The 23,043-nt window shown below is 41.0% G+C and overlaps 1 protein-coding gene across 3 annotated transcripts in view; it reads right to left on the reverse strand.

The window, feature by feature from the left end:
- GLT8D2 (glycosyltransferase 8 domain containing 2) overlaps nt 1-23,043 on the reverse strand; it is a 53,557-nt gene that overhangs the window by 18,734 nt on the left and 11,780 nt on the right. Inside the window, exons 1-3 of one of the 3 annotated variants that reach the window (XM_069585233.1) lie at nt 18,047-18,242; nt 17,688-17,739; nt 611-657 (exon numbers count right to left, since the gene is read on the reverse strand). In XM_069585233.1, coding sequence (XP_069441334.1) covers nt 611-629 — 19 coding nt within the window. In that variant the 5' untranslated portion in view covers nt 630-657; nt 17,688-17,739; nt 18,047-18,242. Of the gene's footprint in view, nt 1-610; nt 658-17,687; nt 17,740-18,046; nt 18,375-23,043 lie in introns of those variants that run through there. The other 2 variants (XM_069585231.1, XM_069585232.1) reach the window with 2 other exon arrangements.

Here is a 23,043-nt window from a genome sequence, read left to right on the forward strand (position 1 = left end):
CCAATGCCTCTACCATCTGACCCTTTTTTAGTATAAGTATGTCCCATGCAGTATTGGGGACATACTTACACTAAAAAATTATTCATAGTTTATTAGAAATTCAAGTCTAACTGGATATTTTATCTTTTTATCTGCTACATTGGGCAGCTCTACTCTGAGGGTAACAGTAACACAATTAGGTTATTATTTTCCCACTAGATTCACAAACAACTGGATATAAAATCAGAGGCAAATCCAGGTTTTGATGGTGTCATAAGATTAAATAATTTGAGCTGACTCTTTAAGAATAAGAAGACAAATTACAAATTAGACAGAAACATGAATATTTATTTAAAATGAGAAAATAAACCATATTTGCAACTTTTATAGAACCATCAGACCACTCTCATGAAAAATCTACCCCTGAACAAAACACTTAACTTTCTACAGAAATCATCCTCCTATGATGATGCTAAGAATTGCCTTTGGAAAAACTATCCATGAAAATCAAAGAAGATTTCAAAACTAAATAAATAAATAAAAGAAAAAGACACAGAAGAAGACCCAGCATCAAAACAGTCCTCCAAAATATCTATTTTAAATCATAACTTTCCAAAGTTTGTAATCTTACTTTTTCGTAACAAAGCCATGTGGGTTCACGTGGATAAAAACTGTGACCTGTGGATTAAAGAATAAAATTTTGCTTAATAGATAATCAACCCAAAAGTCATAATATAATTATTAAGGACTGTGCCTTTGACTGTTTGGTGTATGGCAAATTTTATAATCATTCTTAACTGTTCTGAATTTAGAATTTTGGAAACTATTTTGTAAATGTAGATCTCACCTCTTCAGATTGATTTCTCTGGTTGTACAAAATGTGCAAAAGGCCCCCAATGGTAATCTTTTACCTTCTTCAAGAAGCTGTGGTAATATACACAATGTATTACTCAGCTATTAAAAAGAATGCATTTGAATCAGTTCTAATGAGGTGAATGAAACTGGAGCCTATTATGCAGAGTGAAGTAAGTCAGAAAGAAAAACAGCAATCAGTATATTAAGGCATATATTGGAATTTAGAAAGATGGTAACAATAACCCTATATGTGAGACAGCAAAAGGACACAGATGTAAAGAACAGACTGTTGGACTCTGTGGGAGAAGACAAGGGTGGGATGATTTGAGAGAATAGCATTGAAACATGTATATTACCATATGTGAAATAGATTGCCATTCCAGGTTCAATGCATGAGACAGGGTGCTCAGGGCCAGTTTACTGGGATGACCCTGAGGGATGGGATGGGGAGGGAGGTGGGAAGGGGGTTCAGGATTGGGGACACATGTACACCCATGGGCTGATTCATGTCAATGTATGGCAAAAACCACCTCAGTATTGTAAAGTAATTAGCCGCCAATAAAAATAAACAAATTTATAAAAAAAAGAACAGCCATGTGAGTCCCGTGGGTTAGCAGGTCAGACGGCACTAACTAAAAGAAATGTCACATATGAGAGTTTCCTTGATATAAACTATCAATCCCATGCCTTTTCCTCTGCTATCATAACTTCCTTCCTTTGATAAGGATGCTCCTACATCTTTAGGAATCCCTTAAGAAAACAGAACCATCCTCAGAGGAGTACACTTTACACCCCCATTCAATCATTCATTCAGTAAACATTTACTGAGATCCTACTAAAAGTCCAGCACAGTGCTATGTCCTGGGGATGCAGTAATGAACAAACTAGCCTTGGTCCCTAACATCATGAAGTTATTTTCAGTGGGAAAAACAGATATTAAAATGTAACAAACAAACTAATTATCAGTAGATTATGAATAAAATAATTAGACATAAAGGAAATTAGACATAGAGCTGCTAGAATACCTCTAGATGAATAGAGGTAGGGAAGCATCTTGAAGACAAATCAGGAAAAGCCGAGGAAATGACATTTGATCAGGAGAAAGAGCAGGAGCCAGTGGAGAGAATGCAGAGGAGCACACCAGGCGAAGGGAGCAGCAAGTGCAAAGGCCCTGGGGCGGAGGATCCTAAGTACCACAAGAGGCTCAGTGTAGCTGGAGCATAGTGGGCTAAGGGAGAGACTGACCAGAAGAGGCTGAAGACAAACTGCGGGGGTCAGTAAGAGAGTACGGGTTTTATTTTAAGTGCATGTAGCCCCCTTCATCCACCTTTGTCTTCCTTAAATCCCTAAAGTAATGTTTTTCAAACATTCCCACAGAGATTCTGATGATAAAGGAGAGCAGACACTCAAAGTCATCCACAGTGAGTTGAAAATACCTAACAAGTTTCTTGTTTTACCTTTACATTCATGTAAACTGTTACAAAAATATCTGAGAAAAAAAAAAAGTAGTTCCTTTCATTGTCAGAAGAGCTCTTTTGGGGGAGAAAACTCTTCATTATGAAATCCAGATTTTCTATGCATAGATGAATGGATAGAGGTAAGAGAAGAAGAAAGCTAAGAGTAAATGATGAGCTGGAATCCTGCGGTTTGGCAGCAGCCCAAAAAGAACAGCATGTAAAGCGGAGAAAGATCCTGGGACAGGAGCTGCCAATCACACATTAGAACTTATTAAACAGCACGTTTCTAAATAACCAACAGGTTACTGAAGAAATCAAAAGGGAAATCAAAAAATTTCTAGAAACAAATGACAATGAAAACAGAACAACTCAAAACCTATGGGATGCAGCAAAAGCAGTTCTAAGAGGGAAGTTTATAGCAACACAATCCTACCTCATGAAACAAGAAAAACATCAAATAGACAACCCAACTTTACACCTAAAACAACTGGAAAAAGAAGAACAAAAAAACCCAAAAATTAGTGGAAGGAAAATCATAAAGATCCAAGCAGAAATAAATGAAAATGAAGAAATAATAGTAAAGATTAATAAAACTAAAAGCTGGTTCTTTGAGAAGATAAACAAAATCGACAAACCCTTAGCCAGACTCATCAAGAACAAAAGAGAGAGGAAACAAATCAACAAAATTAGAAATGAAAAAGAAGAGGTTACAACAGGCAATGCAGAAATTTAAAGGATTATAAGAGACTATTATGAACAATTATATGACAATAAAATGGAAAACCTGGAAGAAATGGACAGATTCTTATAGAAGTTCAATCTTCCAAGACTGAACCAGGAAGAAATAGAAATTATGAACAACCAAATTACAAGCACTGAAATTGAAGCTGTGATCAAAAATCTCCCCAAAAGCAAAAGCACAGGACCAGATGGCTTCACCGGAGAACCCTATCAAACATTTAGAGAAGGGCTAATGCCTATCCTTCTAAATCTCTTTCAAAAAATTGCAGAGGAACACTTCCAAACTCATTCTATGAGGCCACCATCACCCTGATACCAAAACCAGAGAAAGACAACACAAAATAAGAAAACTACAGGCCAATATCACTGATGAACATAGATGCAAAAATCCTCAACAAAATTTTAGCAAACAGAATTCAGCAACACATCAAAAAGCTCATACACCATGATCAAGTTGGGTTTATTCCAGGGATGCAAGGATTCTTCAATATACACAAATCAATCAATGTGATACACCATATTAACAAACTGAAAGGTAAAAACCATATGATCATCTCAATAGATGCAGAAAAAGCCTTTGACAAAATTCAGCACACATTTATGATTAAAACTCTGCAAAAAATGGGCATGGAAGGAACCTACCTCAACATGGTAAAGGCCATATATGATAAGCCTACAGCAAACATTATTCGCAATGGTGAAAAACTGAAAGCATTCTCCCTAACATCAGGAACAAGACAAGGGTGTCCACTTTTACCACTATTATTCAACATAATTCTGGAAGTCCTAGCTACAGCAATCAGGGAAGAAAAAGAAATAAAAGGAATCTAGATCAGAAAAGAAGAATAAAGCTCTCACTGTTTGCAGATGATATGATACTGTACATAGAAAACCCTAAAGAGAGTATCAGAAAATTGCTAGAGCTAATCAGTGAATTCAGCAAAGTTGCAGGATACAAAATCAATACACATAAGTCACTTGCATTTCTATACACTAACAATGAAAAATCAGAAAGAAAAATGAAGGAATCAATTGCATTCACCATTACAACAAAAATAATTAAATATCTAGGAATAAATTTACCTAAGGAGACAAAAGAACTGTAAACAGAAAATTGTAAGACACTGATAAAAGAAATCAAAGATGACATAAACAGAGAGATATTCAATGTTCCTGGGTGGGAAGAATAAATATTGTGAAAATGACTATACTACCAAATGCAATCTACAGATTCAATGTGATCCCTATCAAATTACCAATGGCATTTTTCACAGAACTAAAACAAAAAATTTTACAATTCATATGGAAACACAAAAGACCCCAAATAGCCAAAGCAGTTTTGAGAAAGAAGAATGGAGCTGGAGGAATCAACCTTCCTGACTTCAGATTATATATACTACATAGCTACAGTCATCAAAACAGTATGGTACTGGCACAAAAACAAAAATATAGACCAATTGAACAAGATAGAAAGCCCAGAAATAAATCCATGCACCTGTGGGTACCTTATTTTTGACAAGGGAGGCAAGAATATACAATGGGGCAAAGAGAGCCTCTTCAATAAATGGTGCTGGGAAAACTGGACAGCTACATGTAAAAGAATGAAATTAGAACACTTCCTAACACAATAGACAAAGATAAACTCAAAATGGATTAAAGACCTAAATGTAAGACCAGAAACTATAAAACTCTTAGAGGAAAACATAGGCAAAACAGCTGATGACATAAATCAAAGCAAGATCCTCTATGACCCACCTCCTAGAGTAATGGAAATAAAAACAAAAGTAAACAAGTGGGACCTGATTAAACTTAAAAGCTTTTGCACAGCAAATGACACTATAAGCAAGGTGAAAAAACAACCCTCAGAATGGGAGGAAATAATAGCAAATGAAACAAGTGACAAAGGATTAATTTCCAAAATATACAAGCAGCTCATACAACTGAATGCCAGAAAAACAAACAACCCAATCAAAAAGTGGGAAGAAGACCTAAACAGACATTTCTCCAAAGAGGACAGAGAGATGGCTAACAAACACATGAAAAGATGCTCAACATCGTTCATTATTAGAGAAACGCAAATCAAAACCACAATGAGATGTCACCTCACACCAGTCAGAATGGCCATCATCAAAAAGTCTACAGACAATAAATGCTGGAGAGGGTGCGGAGAAAAGGGAACACTCTTGCACTGTTGGTGGGAGTGTAAACTGATATAGCCAATATGGAGGATGGTATGGAGATTCTTTTAAAAACCAGGAATAAAACCACCATATGAGCCAGCAATCCCACTCCTAGGCATATACCCTGAGGAAACTAAAATTGAAAACGACACATGTATCCCATTGTTCATTGCAGCAGTATTTACAATAGCTAGAACATGGAAGCAAACTAGATGTCCACTGACGGATGAATGGATGAAGAAGTTGTGGTACATATACACAATGGAATATTACTCAGCCATAAAAAGGAATGCATTTGAGTCAGTTCTGATGAGGTGGATGAATCTAGAACCTGTTATACAGAGAGAAGTGAGTCAGAAAAAGAAAGATAAATTTTGTATTCTAACACACATATACGGAATCTAGAAAAATAGTACTGAAGAATTTATTTACAGGGCAGCAATGAAGAAACAGATATAGAGAAAAGACTTACGGACATGGGGAGAGGAGAGGAAAGGGTGAGAGGAATGGAAAGAGTAACATGGAAACTTACGTTACCATATGTAACATAGGTAGCCAAAGGGAATTTACTGTATGGCTTAGGAAACTCAAACAGGGGCTCTGGACAAGAGGGCTGGGCTGAGGAGGGAGATGGGAGGGAGTTTCAAAAGGGAGGGGATATATGTATACCTATGGCTGATTCATGTTGACGTTTGACAGAATACAAAAAAATTCTATGAAGCAATTATCCTTCAGTAAAAAATAAATTAACAGCAACAAAAAGAATTTCTTTCCCTGTACAAATGGGCTCTCAGGACTTTCAAAGAACTGGAATTTCCAATACTCAGTCTGCAGCCTCGGCCATGCTCTGCACCTTCTAAGCCCCACCCTGCCTCCACACTGCTTTTCCCATGAATCTAAAGACACACGTTGTTGTATTTTAGAGGAATCAAGGGAAGAGGGCACATTCTTTATTTTGAACATGGAGGGTGGGAGAGAGAAGCAACTGATCTATAAAGCTCTGTGGGTACTGGACAGGAGAATGGAAGCCGTCAAGGACTGGTATAAAGTTTGGAGGGAATATTGCATCGGGGAAAGGAGAGTTAATTTCCTTTGAATCTCCAAATCGATGGTAGATGGCTAGAATCTTAACCTTTTTTGACACAAATATCTTGGAAGTTTGGTGAATCCTACAGATCTCTTCTCAGAATAATATCTTTAAAAGCTTAAAAGGTATATTGTGTTATAAAGAAAATCAATGATAAAATTTTAAAGCAAGCCATCAGAATATTTGGAGAAAAAGACAAGTTTGTGATCTACCAATAAACACACTTCTTCACTAAATAACAAAGAATATTAGCAGGTAGAATACTTACTGTAACTTGAGATAGTGATGAACTTTAAAAAATGTGAGATATTTGTAACAACCATCATGTAATATGAAAACATCTGATTTATACTAATAATGAAGTCACAGGTACCACAATTTTTGTGGTTTGTTGCCTATATTCACAAGTGAAGGAAATGCTCAATTTCAGTGAGAGGTTAGTGAAATTAAAGATTCATTTTTTCCCATCTAAGTGCCTGAAAAATGAAATGTACCTATGGACACTTTAAGCATCTGCACATCTCAGGTTAAATATTACAGAATCTCTGGGGCTGATTCAATGGTAGCTAGGTTAAGATGTCAGAGAAAACTGACGTTTTTAATGTTTCACCATCTAGTAAAATTGCTTCTTTGGGAAGATTTGCCAGGTTTGTGCTGTAGCTTTTTGCAGCCCCAGACTCACAGAGTGTGTGTGTATGTGTGTGGGGAGGGTGCAGGGAATGGGCATGGGATGGGGAGGAACTCGGGGGTGGGCTGTTGCGCACTGTAGAATGAGAAATTGTCCCAGGCAAACAGTGGGAGAGGAGCAGGTTGACTCTCAAGGTGACTGCCAGGGATGAGGAGCACAGATGAAAAAGAAAGCCCTCAAAGGAAGGCTGGAGGCATGCCAGAGACTGATCTGGGATAAGATTTGCCTGTTTTTCATAGCTGTACACTTCCAGGAGTAATTACAATATCCATCTTTTCACAACTTCATATAGACCAGTGTTGAAACACCTGCCTGTCCACTGAACATTATAGAAAATAAAAGAGGGCCCAGGACACAAAGGAGAAGGAGGCTTTTCACTTGGTAATCTTATAGGACTTACTAAATAACCAATATGGCTCTCGACACCAATCAATTAAAATGGGCAACACTGATGTCCCACTGGTCTGTTCTGACTGATAAACAGAAGCCTTGGCACCCATAGAATGTTGAATGACATAAATGCATTATCTACTCAGTCAAATAAATAGTTAAGTACAAGAGAAGCTAAACATACATGCGCACACGCGCACACACACACACAACAGAGTAGCTGTCACAGCAATCATCCTCATCTTCTCCCAGAACAACTTCTTCTTTTGCTTGAGACAAATGCATAGCAAATTCCAAGCCATCTATCAGCTAGATATACTACAGGAACAATTTCTTTTAACAGGAGAGGCAACTACCTCTTCAAAGAATAAAGAATTGGCCTTATAAGAACCATTCTGCCAAGACACTTGAAATATGTTGACAAGGTCATTTCTTTGTAGTGTCCTAGATTTCCATAAATTTCCTATTGTGAACTTCCATAATTAGAAAGAGCGCTTCACTCAGAGAAACACAACCGGTGACATATAATAAAAATTCAGTATACTTGCTTTAAAAAAAAAAAAAAAAGGCTTCCTTCTTGTGACTTGTCAGTGATTAAAGGCATATCAGGTCAGCTTCAAAATTTGATTTGTTGATTTTTTTTTTAATGTTTAAATTTTTACTTACAGTAGAATTCACTTTTCTGATTGTATCATTCTCTGATTCTTAACACATGCAGAAACTCTTGTGATAATCCCAGCAAATGCGATAAAGAACAATTTCAGCACCTCCAGGGAATTCCCCTGCACTGCCCTCCCACAGATGGACTCGACCTGACACCTAGCCCCGGTAACCCCTGATCTAGGCTCTGTCCCTGTGGTTTTGCCATGTCCAGAATATCATATGAATGGAATCACACAGTTCACAGTGTTTCAAGACTCTTCTTTAGTTAGTTTTGGCTGTGCTGGGTCTTTGTTGCTGAGTGGGCTTTTCTCTAGCTGTGGCAATGGGAGGCTACTCTCTAGTGGCTGTGCGGGCTTCTCAAGGCAGCGGCTTCTCTGGCTGTGGAACACAGGCTTTAGGGGACGAGGGCTCAGCAGCTGCCACTCTCAGGCTCTAGAGCACAGAGTCAGTAATTGTGGCATACTGGCTTAGTCGCTCCACAGCATGTGGAATATTCCCGGACCAGAGATCAAACTTGTGTCCCCCGCATTGACAGATGAATTCCCATCCCCTGTATCACCAGGGAAGCCCCTGAAACTCTTCTTTCGCTTACAAGAGACATTTGGGACTCATACTTGCTGTTGTATGTATCCATAATTTGTTCCTTTTGATTTTTTTGGCCACACTCTGTGGCATGAGGGATCTCAGTTCCCTGACAGGGATTGAACTCACACCCCCTGCATTGAAAGTACAGGGTCCTAACCACTGGACCACCAAGAAAGTCCCTTTCTTATTTTTGAGTTTTGAGAGTTCTTTACATATTCTGGATACAAGTCTTTTCTTAGATATGTGATTTGCAAATACTTTCCTCCAGCAGATGGCTCTTCTTTTCAATCTTCTAATAACAAATTTTCCAAAGCAAGAGTTTTTAATATTGATGATGTCCATTTCATCAATCTTTTTTCTTTTTCATATCATGCTTTCAATGTCATATCTGAGAACTTTTAGTCTAACTCAAGGTCATGATGAGTTTCCCCTGCATTTCCTTCTGAGAGTTTTGTAGTTTTACATTTCCATTTTGAGTCCTTTTTTTAATATGGCCTAAGGTATAGGTGAAAGTTCATTTTTAGTTATATAAATGTCCAGTTGCTCTGGGACCATTTGTTGAGAAGACTACACTTTCCCTTGAACTGATTTTTTTCTTTAATATTTAATTTGTCAAGGAGTTTGAATTTAAAGGATGACATGTGTTCTAAAGAAGATTTCTTATTCTCACCTATGCGTTTTACAAGAATTATAGATCTGCATAGCAATCAGTGGCTAAAAAGTAACTTACATCATCAAATAAAGATTCAGCAACATTTTACAAGTAGTACCAGACTTAAGGAGACAGGAAAAGGGCTGATGCATCATTAAAAAGTTTCAACCAAACATGTCCCCAAATCCATTCTATCTTTGCACAATATTCTGGAGTATTTTATCTGTGCTCTGAAAATTCGAGAGAGCTAACAAACTCTCTTCTCTCAAAATATTCCTCTTATAACTCTGCTTCCTGGTTGTCCCAGTTCACCATTTATCTATATGCTTATCATAATATCTTATATGTTCATTAGAAGAAGCAGTGGGCATTAAGAGAAGCAGAAGATAGCAGGATAAGTTTGATGAAAAAAACATGAAGTATAATCATTAGAATTTTAGATTTTAAAATTCATTTTAGCTTGGAAACCTAAAATTAAACTTTGTCACATATTCAATCATTTCTTTGTGGCATTTTCCAGGAGCTGAAAACTGATTTCCTTTATCTTAAAAAAAAAAAAAAGAAGAAGAGAAAGAAAAATAGCTAATTTGCCATAAATAACAATTTGTCTTGAAAACTCAAAGTTTATTTTAAAATTAAATTGATGCTTCTTAATTCTTCTCCTTCTAAGGAACTTCTGAACTTGACATTTGACCAGAGGTAACAGTCAGCAAACAAAGATTATTAACCTTTAGGAATTAGTAAAACGACAGAGACACTCCAAGGGGTGAAACCAGGAAAGGCAAGGTGTCATAGTACTCCAGGGATTCCTTATGAACCAAAGCGTTGTGAGGACTTGCTGGCACTGATCTGGGGAAACGCTTCACCGCGGATTGGATTCGAGCCTTTAATTCACTGTCAACAACTGGCTACAATGCCTCTTTCATTTTCCCGGGGTTCAGACTGCACACCCAGGAGCTCTGAGTGCATTGGCAATGGCCTTTTTCCTTTTCTCCTCATGAACTTGAGGAAGAATTGAGTCAAAAAGCACCTTATTTATGATTCTTCTGAGACTGGTTTCAGGTACTTTTTATCCACCTACTATTCTAGATGATATGTGTTAAGCTAACATTTTGAGGTGAGTTAAGCTAACTTTTTGAGGAGATGTCAACCTAACATGGTCTTTGACCACATGTCTGTTCCATCGCAAAAACCATGGGAGAGAATGAGAGGGAGGCCAGAAGGCTCTGGGCTCTGAATTCCTGAGGCCAGCTCCTCCCTGGATATCCCAGTCAGCCAACCCAATAAATTACTGTACTTTCCTTAAACAGCTTTGAAATGATGTTCCATTTCTTGCAAACAAGGATCCTTACAAATGCATTCCTTGTAACCAAGACAGTGTGCACATATACAGAGAAGCTTGCAGGGGCCAGATGATAATAACAGGTACAATTTACAGAGCTTAATTTGCACCCAGATCTATGTTGACCATTTAGGTACATTGTTATCTTCTTTAATTCTTATGAACAAACTCAGATGGATATATTACTAATTCCATTTTTTAAACGAGGAAATTGTGACTCAGAGAGAGTAACTTGCTCAAAATCACACAGCTAGTATTTAAATGGTGGGACAGGGATTTGAAATTAGGTCTTTCTGACTTCAAAGCTGATGCTCTTTAACCACTCTTTAGGACTCTTGAAGAGCTATTTTGGCTAACCCAGAGGCAGGGGAGGTGGGCTCCAGGTAACAGATGTCACTGTGTGTTGATAAAATTCACAGGTGCCAGGAAAGTTGGTCCACTTTCCCCTGAGTGCTCAGTTACTCTATTAAGGTCATACCAAAGAGTAAGTATCAATGCATCTGCAAAGGGTGCTATCTTTTCCTGTCCAGCATGTTGTCAACTCTAAACTCTGTTTAAGATAAAATAAGAGGCTTCAGAAACCTGATATGGCACATTTAACTGCAAGGTACAGCAGTGGTGAGCCAAGGAAGGGAATCCCTGAAACAAATTCTTATAGGAAAACTTCTACGGTGATTTTGAAATGCAAGGCTGCGAGGAGTTCTTGAGAAGGTTTCCAAGAAAAAACCTGTTTTGTTTACTTTTTTAAAAGAATATGAGATTGTTATAGAGATTCAGTATGCCTGATTGGCATCTTTCTCCCTGTCTTTACAATTTCATCTCATCTCTGACGATGGCACATTCCATTTAAGCTGCTGTAAAGTGGTGTTTCCAATACTTGCAGACAAAAATGTTCTAATTAAGTAGTTACCCAAGAGATGCTTGCATCTTCTAGAGAGGAGCTGATGGCATGGATTTGGCAGAGAGAGCAGAAGTGTAAAGGGGTAGAAGAACAATGGGAGAGATGAGGGACGAGAGCTAGAGGGAAAGGCTGCAGGATACTTAAGAAGACACAGAGTAAGAAGCAGAGATCTGGGGCCAAAAGAAACTGGGGCAGAGGCTGAGAGAGCTCTTCTGAGCTAACATGGCTCCTGCCCGCGAGGAAATGCATCACAAGACTCATTCCTGCATGGACGAGGACCCAGTGCACGGCCGTGCAGACCACCTGCCAGCTCTCTCCCACTCTACACACATCCTGTGTATAGCCTATGGAACCCCACACTTGCCTGCTTTCCCACCCACTGTGTGATCGCTCATTCTCAGATTCTTCGGCTATTCCCTCATCTCCAGAACTTCTAAATGGTGGAACACCTCAGGATTCAGTTTTTTATTTCTTCTCTCTTAACCTCTTGCCTTAGACAGTCTCACCCTGTTTCCTGGATTGGATGCATGTGTGCTCAGTAGCTCAGTTATGTCCGAAACTGAGGACATATAAACCTTGCAACCCTGTGGACTATAAACTCACCAGGTTCCTCTGTCCAAGGGATTCCCCAGGGAAGAATACTGGAGTGGGTTGCCATTTCCTTCTCCAGAGGATCTTCCCAACCCAGGAACTGAAATTGCGTCTCCTATGCCTCCTGCATTGGCAGATGGATTCTTTACCACCTCACACCTGGGAAGCCCCTCCTGGCTTGAGATACCATTTACATGCTGATTACTCCCAAATCACTGTCTGCAGCCCATTTCTCTCATGTGGACTCCAGACTCCTAAAGCTAAGTGTCTGTGGGCATCTCCACTTGGAGGCATCCTCATGTTGAAATCTTAGCTCGTGATGTTTCCTCACCATCATCTTTCCCAACTCCATTCTTATAATTGCTCCATGAAAATAAGCTGGGTTTTGTCCTTGACTCTTCTCTGTTTCTCCTTCCCTACAGATGGACTGACAACAAAGCCTGTCAGTTCCACCTTCAAAATACATCCAGAATCTTTACCACCTGTACTGCCTTCGCCCTGGTCTGATCAGCATCATCCTTTGACAGGATGAGACTGTCTTTGTCCCCATTTAGTTGAATATTTTTTATATTAGATTTCTGTTCAGATTTCTCCAAGTCCTCTCTAATTCTCTTAGAGTAGAAGCTGAAGTCCATACAGTGTCCTATAAGATCTCACCCGATCACACTGCCCTCCTTGCCAGATACTCTTCTGCCTCAGAGCCCTTTACACTCCTGGCACCTGGAATGATGTTCCCTTCACCTGGAACGCTCCTCCCAGATATCCACGTGACTCACTTCTTCACTTTGCTCAGACTAGGCAAAACCCCTTAACCCCAGTAATATGTATTACTTCTTAGTTCCCCAGTCAGGGACTGATTACCCCCTGCATTGGGAGCACAGAGTCTTAACCACTGGACTGCCAGGAAAGCCTATATTCTTCTCAGCAATGACAACCATCCAACATACTGCCCATTTTTCACCGGTTTATTGTCTTTCCCCTCCAACAGTAGGGGATTCCCTCGTAGCTCAGTTGGTAAAGAATCTGCCTGCAATGCAGGAGATCTGAGTTTGAATCCTGGGTCAGAAAGATCCCCTGGAGAAGGAAATGGCAACCCACTCCAGTATTCTTGCCTGGAGAATCCCATGGACAGAGGAGCCTGACAGGCTACAGTCCATGGGGTTGCAAAAGTTGGACACCGACTTAGCGACTAAACCACCAACATCCAACAATAGGCTACAAGTTTCATAGATGTAGGGTATTTTGTCTGTTTTTGTTCATTGCCATATGCCCAGCACAAGTGCCCAGAGATATAAACTCTCAAAAATATTTACAGACTGGAGGGATGAACAAGTGGCCCTCTCCTCCAGGAAGCTGCACAAGAACATCAAACATCATCTGTTCTCACCTGAAATCAGCACCTGCCCCACAGAAGCTCCCCTGGTGTTCTCTGAGCATCCTCCTCTGCTTTCTCCCAATCTCTCATCCAACCAACCTCTGATTCTGACAGTTTCACCTCGTGTTTCCGAACCCCTCTTCTTTCTATCCTGCCTCATCTCACTCATTAACTCTGTAGGAACTTCCCGCCTGGACTTTCTACCTCTGGAATCTCTGCTCCCTCCCCTTCCCCAATCTATCACTGGTACAGTGGTCACAGTGACTATCTTTATTGTTTAATAATTATATTAAATTAATTGGAAACATACACTCAGCTTTAATATCCTTATTTTTTGTTTGATTTTCCTTTTCCTTATCACTTGAAACATTTCAAGTCTACAAAAAGCTGAAAGAATGAATTTTCATATACCCTACACCAGATTTACCAATTGATAACATGTTGCCATATTTCCTTTCTCTCTTTCTCCCCACTTCCTGCCTCCCTCCTTACACACACAAACACACACACACACACATACACACACACACATACACACACACACATACACACACACGCATACATGCACACACATGGCTCTTCAGCCCTAAATACTTCATCATGCATTTCTTAAGGATAAGGACATCCTCCTGTATAATCACAATGCCATTATCACACCTAAGAAAAATAAGAGAAAGGCCAAGAAGAAGACCCAAACCCTCTGTTTTTATTCTTGGCCTTTCTCTTACCTTCACAACAAGGATGCCCAGAACTGTATCCTCTGCACCTCTGTAAGCTTTCCTAGGCTGAGTGACTTCTGTGTTGTGGTTTCCCTATAGTAACAGCCAAGCCTTGAACATTCAGAGCCCATAGGCCTGACTACAGGACAGCAAGAAAGAGGCAGCTAGGGTGTCACTTCACAGTCGGTGTTGGAAAGAGGGAATCCTTAGGAAAGTCCCTGAATGGTGGCAAGGAGGATCTTGCATGGAGAATTGTTTACCAGATGCCAGAGTTTGGGGCTGCGGCCAAATCTGGAAAGAATGTTTTGAGACCTGGCAGTCGCTAAGGGGATTAGCTCTGCCTTGGAAGAAAAGGCAAAACTGGGAAGAACTCCAGAAAAGTATTCCAAAAATCAGAGCCCATAAGTTTGATTTTACATGCCAACTCTAATCAGTTGGTAGGAGTTTTCAGAATTGATAAATGGAGATGGTGTCTAAAGCCATCACCAGACTCAGTAAAAGAAAGAGAGAGAGAGAGAATAAAGAAGAAAGAAAGAAAGAGAGGACTGTGATTGATTAATCATGTCTGCCATGAGTTCAGGTAAAGCGTAATGGGAAAGGACCTGGGAATCAAAAGGAAGAAAAAAGTGAGGCCTCCTAAAATGTACTTTTGAATGACTTAAATCCAGCAGAGCACATACCTGAGTGGAAACAACACAGGCTTTGTGACTTTGAATACTGGTTCTGCCTCATTTCTTACTGCGTAATCTTGGGCAATTTACAAAACCCAATCTGTGAAATGGGACTATTTGGCAGATTAGATGAAATAATGCATTACAAAGATAATTATTTACATAGTAATTTCCATGAACCAGACATTGGTCTAAGGCCTTTGCATGTAAATTAATTAAATTGATTCCCACAACAACCCTATAAGGTTATTCTTCCTAGTTTATCCCAGGAAACTGAATCTCAGAGAGGTTAAGAGAACTGCCAAGAAGATCTGTGATTTCACAGAATTCTATCAGACTCGACTCTGAAGTTCACAGGTGCATAAAACACAGTCAGTAGGGCACTTCAGCTTAAACCAGGCAGGCTACAGAGTCATCAACAGGACAGGAGCAAGGGGTTCACTTGAAGAGAAGAAAAGGGACAAAACCAGGGCTCAAGAATTTGACCTTCAACAAGACACCTCTGGCCTTTTTATGTTTTGCTGGAGCATGAAGGTCTTACTCCAGATCCACCAAAATACACAGGATAGGGAAGTCTTCATTTTGCAGAGGACCCATCCTGCTTTTTCCTGCATTGGGTTCAAGCATTCTTTTACGACATGGCCTTAGATCAGGTGTTGACAAACTACAGCCAGATCCTGCCCATCACTGTTTCTTTCTAAATAACATTTTGTGGGAACATAGCCAGGCTTGTTCTTTGATGTTGATATTTGATGTTTTTTCCATGGCTGATTCCACACTACTTCTGCAGAACAAAGCCATCATGATGGAGACCACCTGGCCTGCAAAGCCCCTTATATGGCCCTTTGCAATGACTGTTTGCTGATTCCTGCTGCCCACCTTAGACCAGACTTTGTACATATCAATATGTCACGTATGACCAATCATCTTGGGTGTTCGCCAGGGGAGGTAGCAAGTGGGACATCCATAAGAGGAACCAAGATAAAAACAGGTGTGGACAGAAGAGGATATTGCAAGGCTTCCCTGGAAATCCAGGGGTTAATGCTCCAAGTGTCCATTGCAGGGGGCACATGTTCAATACCTGGTCAAGGAACTAAGATCCCACATGCCATGTGGCAAGGCCCAAAAATAAAAATTAAATTAAAAAACACTATATTGCAGAGCAATAACATGTTAAGCTATGTGATGTGATAAAGTGGCTTGGCATCAACTGGGAACTGCAGTGTTAAACAAGCAAGCAGATTTCTCCAGAACTTCTTAGGACTTTTAAAATGCCGTCATGACTTGAGCGTGCTGAGAGGAGGATATGGCTCACAGAACATATTTTCCTCATGGGACTATCTTCTTTGGAACATTCTTTGGCAGATGCTGAAATAAAAGAAGTCTTTAGAATCAAGCTCCCTAGGAACTAGGAATGAAATGGTGAGGGCTGTGGCTTGGTGAGCGTGTCTTTCTCTCATCAAGGGAAGAGGCAAGAGAACTAAAGAGAGGCAGAGTGGACAAAAGAAGGAGAGGTGTTTGAAGAGAAGGAAGAATGTTGGGCCCTGGAGAGACAACTTGGGTGGATGTGAGGAACATCTGGTGACTGGACTATTGGGGGGAACCGTGTCTCCAAAGCGGGGCTATGGCCCAGTGCAGGGTGTGTGGTCACTTTCACCACCCCCAGCATCATCATCAGCACCTCTAGAGAAGCTTCCCTCCCTCCCTGAGGGCTCACTGCTCTGCGGATCCTGCATTATGTCCTTCCAGACACAAGACAGTAAAAGTGTTAGTCACTTGTCACTTGACAAAGCCTTGGTGTTTCCCTGATGGCTCAACTGGTAAAGAATCTGCCAGCAATGCAGGAGACCTGGATTTGATGCCTGGTTGGGAAGATCCCCTGGAGAAGGGAATGACTGCCAACTGCAGTATTCTTGCCTGGAGAATCCCATGGAGTAGCCTTGCGGGCTACAGTCCATGAAGTCGCAAACAGTCAGACATGACTGAGCGACCGCCAGTGCAGGAGACTCTGGAGACATGGGTTCAATCCCTGGGTCAGGAAGATACCCTGGAATACATTCTTGCCTGGAAAATTCTACAAACAGAGGAGCATGGACAGTGCGTGGGACCACAGAGAGTCGGACACAACTGAGAGACTGAGCACACATCACATTCACACATATGATGTCGCTTAATTCCTATTTTACAAATAAAAAGAGTCACCCAGAGTCAAAGCTGCTAAGTGGCAGTGCAAAGACTTATCTCTGTGAGTCAGACCCCAGAGCCTGTGTTCTCACCACTGCCCTGCACAGCTCTGAGTTAGATAGAAACCCAGAATTCCATCACGCAGCATGCAAAAGCATTCCGTGTATGGATGAGACACCAAAACGTTTGGAGGAAAAGACAAACAAACCAGTGTCGCTTGGGATATTTGGCTGCACAGGGCCAAACAGCTAGGCACTGCCTTTTCCACAGCACATTCAGATGTTTGGATATCATATTTTCTTTTTCTCTTTTCCCTCTTATATTAAGTATCCCTTCTTAACTTTTGTCATAAATTACATATCAATCTTTATCAGGCTTAGCCAATGTATTATTCTTGCTCATAAACTGAACATAAGAGGACATTTTTTGAACATTAAAAAGCATTTTTCAGCCTGAACACTATGACTACTGTATTTACCATAAGCCCTTATTTAGATTTCATAGGATTGCTAGTTCTTTGCGGGGGAAGGGGGTGGGGTGCTTGGAGCCCTCAGAACAGCTTCCTAGGATGGATTCCGAAAACAAGATTCATAACTCAATTAAATCTTTTGTGGCTCAGAAACATACCTGCTTTAAACGCTAGCATTTATCAAGTGCTAGCTAACCGATGATTTCCACACTGAAAATATGAGGAAAACAGTAAATCAACACTCTTTGGCGGGTAGGGAGATGGAGATAAATCCAGGTCTGGAAAAGCAATGCAGGATGTGAAAAACTTGCACACTATTTTGGATTTGCGGCGATGGCAAAAAAATGAAGATTCCGCTGCCATACTACAAACATCAGCTGGGGGCGCCTGAAGGCGGTTTGCGTGGGACAGTCCACCTCAGATCTACTTTCTTGCATCTACAGCAAAATAAAGGACAGCTGCCAGCAGGCCAGAGTGAAATAGACAGGCTGTCACCCTGTTGTAAATTTCTGTTTACCTGGTGAGCGGTGAGGTCAGGGTTCTGGGTTCCTCCGTCCAAAGAGCTGCAGGGCAGAGTGTTCAAATCGTGGCTGGCCCCAGGGTACTGCCCTTCATGGTGCTTCAGCTGCTTCTAAGATCCCATTGGAAATCTCAAAGGGCTGGAGAGCCTCGAGGCCAATATTCTGTTTCCAAGAGAGTCCTGCTCCCCCACTGCACCTCCCTTGCTTGCGTCGACTTTGGAGTGGGTCGGGTTTCTTCCACCCCTGCTCCAAGCAGCTGGGAATCCAGGCGCTGTGCTGGCCGAGTGAGGAGGCCTCTGAAACCACTTCCAGATGTGCTTGGCTGGCTGGCTCCGATGGGCCAGACTTCCTTTTGCAGCCTCCTCCGGCAGCCCGCAAATCATTTTGAAAACAAGGCTGCTCTGGAGGTAAAGATGCAAAACTGGAAAAAAGCAAATGCTTGGAGGGTGAATTTCCACCACACATTGGATCTCAGGTAGATGTTGAGAGGGCAGAAGTGAAGAAGTTAAGTGCATACCAATTTTAAGACTGTCTTCATGGCCACTAGAGTCGCCTGAAATGGCCTTGTCATTAGAATGCATTCATCTCCAAGTCAAAACCCAGATAACAACTGTTGTATCCTCTGCCAAGGCAATGATAGTGACAGAAAGTTTCTAGATGGTGTGTTTTGTGCCTGAACATGGAAAGGAATCAGGCAGTGCATCAGCCCCACCCAGTTCTGTGCTGTTCTGTGTTTCTGCCATTTATTCTCAGAAACCCAGGAAACCATGCCAGCACTTAGCCTGGGATCATGGAATGTATTCAGCAGTGGCTTCTCTCCCTAGTTCCTACAAGGAAATGAGTCTGCCTCTGCTCACCGCCTCCATCTAAAATGATATTGCCCAACAGAAATATAATGCAAGCCACATTGCCATTTAAAAATTTCCAGTAGTCGCTTTAAGAAAAATATTGTGTCCACAAGTCTCTTCTCTATGTCAGCGTCTCCACTGCTGTCCTGCAAACAGGTTCATCAGTGCCATATTTCTAGGTTACATGTATGTGCGTTATTACAGTGGGGGAAGGTGGAGGAGGGACAAACTGAAAGAGTAAGAATGAAAAATATACATTACCATGTGTAAAATGGATAGCCAAAGGGAATTGCTGTATTAAACAGGGAGCTCTAACCTGGTACTCTGTGACAACCTAGAGGGGTGGGATAGGATGGGAGGTGGGAAGGATGTTCAGGAGGGAGGGGACATATGTATACCTATGGCTGATTCATGTTGATGTGTAGCAGAAACTAACACAATATTGTAAAGCCACGATCTTCCAATAATTAACAAATAAAAACTCTTGGTTAAAAAAAAGTATAGTGAAGTAAGTCAGAGAAAAACAAATATTGTATGATAACGGGTATATGTGGAATCTAGAAAAATGATACTGATGGACCTATTTGCAGTGCAGGGACAGAGATGCCGATGGATAGAACGGACTTGTGGACGTAGTGGGGGAAGGAAAGGGTGGGACGAATTGAGAGAAGAGCCCTGACACATACACACTAGCGTGTGTAAGACAGATAGCTGGTGGGAAGCTGCTCTATGGCACAGGGAGCTCAGCCTGCTGCTCTGTGATGACCCAGAGGGGTGGCATGTGATGGGGGACTGGAAGGGAGGTCTAAGAGGGACGGACCTATGTGTACATATAGCTGACTCACACTGTCGCAAAGCAGAAACTAACGTAACATGTAATGCAGTTATCCTCCAATTTAAAAATAAAGCATTTTAAAAATCCTTCACACAAAAAAGAAAAACACAAAGAGGTCAAATTAATTTTAATGATAAATTTTATTTAACTCAATACATTACAAATATTATTTCAATATTTAATTGGCAGAAAACTTATTAACAAGACATTTTACACTTTTTGTTTTGCATGAAGCATTTAAAATCTGGTGTGTCTTTTACATTTGCAACATATCTCAATTCCAAGACTAAATTTCATCAGAAACAACTTATATGTATTTAGATTTTATAAAATTTATGATTTAAAAAATAGATTTGCAGGCTAAGGTTGCTCCAAACACACTTCAGACTTTTCCAGTAACTGGATCATGAACCAGTTTTTCAACTGAAATTGATTAAGACTAGGTACAATTTAAAATTCAGTTCCTCAGTGGCACTAGTCACATATTAAGTTCTCATAGCCAGTGTTGCTAGAGGCTACTATAATGAACACTGTGGCTCTGAAGGATTTAGTGGGGGCTGGTTTCAGACTTGAACTTGCAGAGTCAGAGTATCTAGACCAGATCTATTTGTATAGAACTTCGAACATTAACAAAGCATTTTCATATCTTCTATTTTGTTTTATTTGTATAACATTCTTGTTAGGTAAGTTGAACAGATATCTTTTGCCCCAGTCTGCAAATGAGCAAGCTGAGTCTTTGAGCAAGTTAAAGTCCAAGTTCCCACAGCAATATAGTAATGAAGCAGGGACTGGAATTTCTGTTCAGCACTTTGCAACTGTTTCTTACTTGAGAAGTGTTTCAAATACTAGGATGTGGGGCAGCAACTCTGGTGTTAAATTGTATCCGTAATTATTTCTTCACTTGGTCATCCTTCAAGTGAATTACTGGGCAGTCCAGTGGTTGGGACTCAGCATCTTCACTGCCAAAGGCTCGGGGAACTAAGATCCTGCAGACAGCATGGCATGGCCAAAAATTAAAAAAAAAAAGCCAACAAGGTCATCCTTCAGAAGCACTGTGGAGAATGACTGGCAGCCCTGTGTCATTCTCTTGTATACCCTATACTCCAGCCTCCCTGGTGGCTCAGCGGTAAAGAATCTGCCTGCCAATGCAGGAAACACAGGACCCGGGTTCAATCCCTGGGTTGGGAAGATCCCCTGGAGTAGAAAATGGCAATCTGCTCTAGTATTTTTGCCTGGAAAACTCCATGGACTGAGGAGCCTGGTGGGTTACAGCCCTTGAGGTTGCAAAGGAGTCAGACAAGAGTTAGTAAGCAAACAACAGCAAAGAGCCTTAACATCACCAGCAAGTGTGCCACCTTTCTTTGGAGCAGACTCCACTTCACACTGTTCCTCTTCTCTCTTTACTTCCAGGAACCTGTTTTAAACCACAATTCTCGATGTTTCAGCTAACAGGTGTGGTTGTAAGATATTTATCTTTGGTTGCAGCAAAGATACATTTTATATATTGATCACCTGCAGGGAGTCAGAAGATTCTGGGTGATAGCTTGGGGTACTGTGGGCTAAGTACTCTTGTTCCAACCCTCACTGCAACTACATGAACAAAATACCAACATTTCCTGGGTCAGGGCTGGCCACTGCCATTTCAGAAGCTCCAAGCTCCACACCTGCCCAGTCCAGTTTTCTCCAAAGGCTGGGTTTTCCTCTCCTTCCCATCTCTCATCCACTTAGCAAAATGCCTGACCCAGTGGAAGAGGTGGTGAATAAGGAGGTTCAGAGAGTATGAGAACAAAGCACCCAAGAAGGGGACTCAGAAACAAAATAATGATCATGTTGTTTCATAGACCCTACTTGCTGATCATACTAACTTCCATATGGAGCCAAATCTCTCTATCATTGTTCTTGGTACACTTTCTCCCTGATCCCTTATTGCCTCCAACTGCAGATTCTCCTTTATTTCTGCTGGGCCATGTTCTGAGGATGCAAGAGGCTTATTATCTATGACATGGATTTCCACACTGGATGCATAGATTCTCCCCTGTGGAAGAAATAAGAATAGAAAGAGATGCAGGATATGGAAGCACCCTGAGAAGTGCAGTGGTTACCAGCCTGGGCTCTGGAGACTGACAGAGATCTAGGTGTCAGCTCAGGTGTTATACTTACACATTCCTGAAAAGCCCACTTTCAGTTTCCTCATCTATTAAATGAAGAAGCTTCTTGTGAGGGTTAAAAAACATCATGCATGTAAAGCACTAAGGGCTAGGGTTAGGGTATAAGCTATTATTAGTGTTGTTGCAGGAAGACACTTCAAAGTATGAACAAAAGAAAGACATTGTAACAGTGAGTGAGTGGTGACTCTTTGTTTTAAAGTCCACATTTGTTATACACTGTTGCCAACATTGATAGCCTGGTACTACTTAGTAACCTCTCTGCTTCTTCCCTTCAAATATAAAAGTTTTGGGAAAACAGAATTATGAACTTGGCTAAAAATGGCAGAAGGGAGTGCAACAAACCTACATGGAATATGTTGTTCAATAAAGTTCTTGGGGAAAATGAAAAATGTGTCTTTCATTTTTACTTAAAAACTGAAGGAACTTTTTAGCCAACTAATAGAAACACTCATTTGAAGTGGTGATTGTCCAGTGAAAAGTACTCACACCTCCTCCAAGGTCCTGCGGCCAGAGCAGCATGTGAGCTGAAGTTGGCTGTCTGGGACTTCCTAGAAAGCTACTGTTTTCCTGGCAAAGAGCTGTTTGGTGCCTTTTGCCCTTTCCTCCTGTCTGAAATCCAACCTTGGAGCCTGGAGGTGGAGTAGCCATCTCAACACCCTGTGGCTGGAAGGACCACCCTGTGCTGCTGCCTATGGTCCTGCTGGCTGTGCGCAGAGACCACCATGTTGAATCAGTCAGGGTCCCAACAGGACACACACAGCTCACTCCAAAGGGCTGATGGTGGAGACTTGGAAAACAGGCACTATTTGAAAAGGTGTAGTCGGTGTTAGGAAACATAGTTAAGAGTCAAGGCTATAGCCTGGGGTTAGCAATGCAGGGAGCATTTCCAGTTCTGTGGGCAGGAGAAGGGAGTGGTTACCAGGACCAAGAGAAAACAGCTGCGGGGAAGGGCTGCCTGAGAGGAGCAGCCTCTGTTCACCCCAAGAAAGGGATGAGGAGGTTGATTACCCCAACCTTACAATTTTCTGTGAGTAGTGCCTTCCATTGGCCAAACCCAACTGGACGCCAGAGACCTGGAGAGTTGAGGTGATGCAATACATTTAGGTCAGTCTCAGGGCACTGAGCAAGTTACAGAGGAGTGC

Source organism: Ovis canadensis, chromosome 3 (genome assembly GCF_042477335.2).
Source record: "Ovis canadensis isolate MfBH-ARS-UI-01 breed Bighorn chromosome 3, ARS-UI_OviCan_v2, whole genome shotgun sequence".
Taxonomy (NCBI): domain Eukaryota; kingdom Metazoa; phylum Chordata; class Mammalia; order Artiodactyla; family Bovidae; genus Ovis; species Ovis canadensis.